The sequence below is a fragment of the Peromyscus maniculatus genome, chromosome 7 (assembly GCF_049852395.1).
Source record: "Peromyscus maniculatus bairdii isolate BWxNUB_F1_BW_parent chromosome 7, HU_Pman_BW_mat_3.1, whole genome shotgun sequence".
Lineage (NCBI taxonomy): Eukaryota > Metazoa > Chordata > Mammalia > Rodentia > Cricetidae > Peromyscus > Peromyscus maniculatus.
The window spans coordinates 35,245,537-35,251,139 of NC_134858.1; the positions used below are offsets into that span (position 1 = coordinate 35,245,537).

General features: G+C 40.7%; 1 protein-coding gene across 1 annotated transcript; it reads left to right on the plus strand.

The window, feature by feature from the left end:
- The first annotated feature begins 352 nt into the window (after positions 1 to 352).
- Positions 353 to 5,396, plus strand: LOC102922983 (olfactory receptor 8B4). The gene is made up of 2 exons (XM_076575559.1): positions 353 to 657; positions 1,207 to 5,396. The coding sequence occupies exon 2, from the start codon at positions 1,225 to 1,227 to the stop codon at positions 2,149 to 2,151; it is 927 nt and encodes a 308-aa protein (XP_076431674.1). The 5' UTR covers positions 353 to 657; positions 1,207 to 1,224; the 3' UTR covers positions 2,152 to 5,396.
- Positions 5,397 to 5,603: the final 207 nt, after the last annotated feature.

Genomic DNA, 5,603 nt, shown 5'->3' on the forward strand with positions numbered 1-5,603 from the left:
AAGAAACAGGAAATGGTAGAAAATAAGTTTGGTGTCATTTTTCCTTAAAGACAATTTTAGGCTCCAAGAATGAAGGAGAAGAAAATGAGCCCCTAAACTTGGCAAATAATAATATAACATCCCTAGAGTACAGGGGAAGTTTGGGTAGAATTTCAGCTCCCCAAGATGATCCATAAATACATAACACAGCTTGTAAACAAAGGCAGTAGTTTCATCCCTATAGAGACTGAGTTTAGAGCAATTCCCAGGGGAATATGTCTAGTCAGGTCCCCAAGATCACCAAGCTGTGCAACTTCCTGCACTATGCCAGCTTTTGGTTCTTGTAAAAAGGGTCACTTGTTTTCTTGAGGTTGATGGAGAGCAACTGGGACAATCCAGCTGAACTGTGGTCCATTCCTTGAGCACTTCAGAGAACAAGGGTCAGACAAAGCTGAGTTTCTAAGCATCAGGAGAATAGGAAGAGTAAAAATTCATGGCTGTCAGATTCTCGATAGTGGAAAAAGCTTTTGCATAAAGCTCTTCACTGAGAAGAACCAAGGAGAAGGAAAGGAGAGTTCTAAATTCTGTCTTTCCTGGTGGTTTTGTTCTAAACATATCCACAAGGGCTCTAGAAAGCATTGATCACTCTGCTGCACTCGGCACTGACTCTGAGGCAAGGTGAGTAAAGGGGCTTGAAGGTGGAAGGCAGTATATACAGAGGCAGTAGGGAAGACCGTGGGCTTGGTTTTCTCTGTAGGCAGGAACTTTGTATATGGGAGGGGAGAGAGAGAGAGAGAGAGAGAGAGAGAGAGAGAGAGAGAGAGAGAGAGAGAGAGAGAGAGAGAGAGGTGCAGAGCATAGGTTCTTTAGGTCTACATTTAACAAAGCCTAAGGCAGTAGACCTGGGTTGTAGTTTTGGATCTTGAGTTATCTTTTTGAGAGTCCACGGGTAGTCAGCTGAAGTTTATCTGCTTCCTCATCTATTAAGCAAGAACAGAATCCTTGTTGCCCATGAAAACAGAACAGCTTGAATTTTTAATCAGCCCAGGGGAAATGAACTACTTTCAGTCACACTATTAATGACTTAAGATTAAGAGAAGTGTAGATGAGGGAGGAGAGGCCAAAGAAAAGGCATGTTGTACCCACATTGACTTACCCTCTAGAGCTTTCTTCCACTGTGCATGCCTATGCCGGTCATCTTCTGTGTGCTTTATTCCACTTCCCCAGGCAACGTGTCAGAAGAGAATGACTCTGAGAAACAACTCTGTGACTGAATTTATCCTTGTGGGATTTTCAGACCAACCAGCTCTCCAGCCGCTCCTCTTTCTTTTCTTCTTGGTTATCTATGTGCTCACTGTGGTAGGCAATTTGGGCTTGATCATCTTAATTGGGTTGAATTCTAGTCTTCATACCCCAATGTACTTTTTCCTCTTCAACTTGTCCTTTATAGATTTCTGTTATTCCTGTGTGTTCACCCCAAAAATGTTGAATGATTTTGTCTCAGAAAACATTATCTCCTACATGGGATGCATGATTCAACTGTTTTTCTTCTGTTTCTTTGTCAATTCTGAGTGCTATGTGTTGGTGTCAATGGCCTATGATCGCTATGTGGCCATCTGCAACCCTCTGCTGTACACAGTTACCATGTCTCCCAAGGTCTGTGTTCTGCTGATACTTGGTTCATATGTGATAGGGTTTGCTGGGGCCATGGCCCACACTGGAAGCATGCTGAGACTTAATTTCTGCGATTCCAACACAATCCACCACTATCTCTGTGAGGTTCTCCCCCTTCTACAGCTCTCCTGCACCAGCACTTATGCCAATGAGCTTGTGTTTTTTATTGTTGTTGGGGTGGTCATCACAGTATCTAGTATCAGCATCTTTATCTCTTATGCTTTGATTCTCTCCAACATTCTTAGGATTCCTTCTGCTGAGGGCAGATCCAAAGCCTTTGGCACATGTGGCTCCCATGTAGTTGCTGTTGCTCTGTTTTTTGGGTCAGGGGCGTTTACCTATTTAACAAATTCTATCCCTGGGTCAATGGAAGAGGGAAGATTTGCTTCAGTATTTTATACCAATGTGGTTCCCATGCTGAACCCATTGATCTATAGTTTGAGGAATAAAGATGTTAAACTTGCCCTAGATAAAACCTTGAAGAGATTGCTCTTCTGATGGGTCTGGTGGTATCACTGGCAATTAAATCCTACTAAGTATGTTCAAGTACTATTTTCCATAAATAAGGTTTTCTTTTTACTTTTAAAAATTGGATGCCTTTTTGAGGATTATATCACTTGGTATCTCTTTGCCATAACTTTGCATCTACTACGTGTTATTATTTATTGGATACAATATTAGACCCAAGAGAGAATTAGCCTGATGTACTTATTTAAATTTTTTTCTTTGATTTGCCCAGGAAGAAAATTTCTAGCTGGAAGAAAGGGCACAGGGTGTATGAGGTCCAGGAACAATTTTATCAAGCTTTATGCCATTGTCTTACCAAAGACCAGAGTTAGAGTCTTGATGTCATAGGTAACAATCTTCTCATTCTTTTAAGAGGCTTCTTGGCAAAGAAAGGTATAAATCTTACCTTTCATATACATGTATATATACACAAGAAAAAGTCCTCACCAAAGAAATTTATATGCCCTGATTTATAAGGATGAATCAATTATCAAGTACCTATTTCAAACTCCTGGTCTTTGGGATGGTAATCAGAGTGAGTTATTTGTAATTGGTAAATCTCCTGTGCTTTAGGGCTGAGAGTAAGAGGAAGAACATAGAACTTCTATGCATTTGCATGATGATGTAACATGCTGTTCCTGTCCTCCCCTGCAGAAGATGAGAACATCATGGAGCTTTACAACTTTTAGAAGAATTTTTACTTTTATTTATTTAGTTTTTTGAGGTAGTATCTTTGTTTGTAGCCTGACTGGCCTTGGACTTGATAGGGAACCTAGGCTGACTTTGAACTCTTCATCTTTTTGCTTCAGTCTCCCTTCTGCCTCAGCTGTCTTTCTCCTTGCTAAGACAGAAAGAAGGTAAGTTCAAGATCAGCTTGAACTTAGGGTTATACATTAGTATGTCTGGTCCTCCTTTATTTTTCAAGGTTGATTTAGATTTTACCATCTCTGAGAAAGTGTGTGTGTGTGTGTGTGTGTGTGTGTGTGTGTGTGTGTGTGTGTGTGTGTGTTATAACCATTATAGAACCAGGAAGAAGGTGGAATCTTATAATACTTTTCTATCTCTTAGGGAGGCTAGGCTGGATATTCATTTGAGTGCCAAGGACCATTCTGTACCACTATGCTAAATATTTGACTATTCTATATTGAATAGCTCATATCTTGAGAAATATACCCTCATACTATCTTGGCTATACAGAGGAAGGTGAATATCAAGTCATATTGGCCTGTATTGAGATGGAGAAGTCCAAGCTCCTTTTGTGGAAAGATAGGCATTATTTAAGAAGGATGCAGAATTTGTGGTGTTTTTGAGCAAAACCTCTGTGAAGCACTGTCTGGTGCTTTTACTTGGGACACCAGGAAAGTCATATGAAAGATGACATCTATATCGTTCATTTTGCCTCTATGCCTCCAACTCTTCTAAAAAACTGGGGAGATGCTTGGTGTGTGCTAGTGTGATAGATAAAGTAGTGAAGGGGAGTGAGGCTTCCTGTTGCTCCTTTGTTGATGCACATACAGCTCCACCAGGATGATGAAAAGAAGGCAGCCCAAGTGTTCCAGGTAGAGCCACAAGCAAGATGTCATGGTGGTAGCTTAGAGCAGCAAGGAGAAGCATTTACAGTGTGGGGCTGATAGACGAGAGATAAGGCAAACTACATTTTCATCAACTATACTACGGAGGAAAAATCACTGAAGAATGGAGAAAATGTGGATACCTGGATTATGTCTAGATTATGATAATGATGAAACTCGATGTTTACTGAGCATGAAAGCATTATATATGTTGTATGTGCTATGAGGTGCCTAATGCGTATTACCTCATTTATTGGATTTGAGCCTATGCTAATTAGTCCTCTTGGCATAGCTAAACCCTACCTTTTATAGGGCAATGTGTATCTGGGCACATGTCGGGGACTCTTGGGATATTAGGGAAAAGCCAGTAATGAAGGACAACTAAACATGGAATGTGCATATAATCCATGTTTACAGGCTGATGTGGGAGGATTTGGAGTGGGAGACTATCATAGGCTACACAGTAAGACCCTGTCTAAAATTAAAAAAAAAACAAGGGATTAAAAGTACTATTAACTATTTATCAACCCCCTATAATACATCTGATTCCGTGTATAAATATACATATATAGTTTTAATGAACTTTTCTCATTTGTATTGATGGTGCTATCTCCAAAAGCCAAGGACCACCTAACAAAAACCTCAATACCAGACATGAGAAGCCCTCTTTTGAGTTGTTAGCCATAGATGTTCAATAGACTCCCAAAACATATAGCTGTTGCTGTGGCCCTTGGTGCTCCCATGAAAGTGGAAGATAAGTACCTATTGCTGAAGACATCATGCACTTAGATGGCCCATATCGGGGCCCAGAGAACTCTGATCTGGAACTGACCTGAATGACTCTTCCATGAAGATTAGCTTTCATGGTACCAGAAGATACCATCAAATCTTCTAAATGAGGGAGGCAGCCAACAGTCCTACCGAATTATGATGTCTATGAACCCTATCAATGACCAGCATGGCAGATAACCTTAAGGATGCAGTGGTAGCATGCATACCTTGGTGGTAAACAGCAACTATATAACTGGGTTTAAGGCCTGCTCAACAAGAGGTGGACCAAGCCTCATATTGGAAACCTAGTTAACTACTCAGTGCTAGAGAAGTCATTGTTATTAGAGGAGACTTTATAACCACTAATTTACAAAACCAGCATAATCCCTAAGAACATATGTAAACATTTGTCCTTATACCCACAGACAAGGGTACTCTTTGCCCCCTTCAAGAAATTTTCCCTTTTGCCAAAGATGGAGACGACTACAGAAAGCCACAACTAATGAAAATGCAGACTTGTGGAGCTCAGTCCTAATGGATACATCTATAAAACATTCCCACCCAAGGCTCAGGGAACATTGCGGAAGAGGAGGCGAGAGATTGTAAGAGCCAGAGGATCAGGGAGTTTGCCATGAGATTGTATCTACTAGAAATATCAGAAGCTACCTGTATAAGTCTCCCCACCATGATTGCCCAAACGTGAGCTGAACAAGGGTGACACCAATGAACACATCAAAGTGGATGGAGAAAAGTCCATGAAGCCTCAACCCTGAAGAAAAAACTATCGGCCACAGAGGAAGAGATGGCCTTCCCTGAGGAAGAGCACACTAGTTGGTGTCCAGTGTCAAATGGTCAGCACTGAAAACATACGTACAGGTAGCAAGCACTACACTATGGAACAGGTTATATTTAGGAATCTATATGTATACATAGGCATATAATAACAATTAGTGAAAAAAGGGTCATGAATTTGAAGGGGAGTTGGGGGGGGCATATGAGGGGGTTTGGAGGGAGAAAAGGGAAGGGAGAAATGTTGTTATTAAATGAAAGTTTTTAAAAAGTTAATCTGTTTTCATGTGGGTAAAGAAAAATAAGTCAATT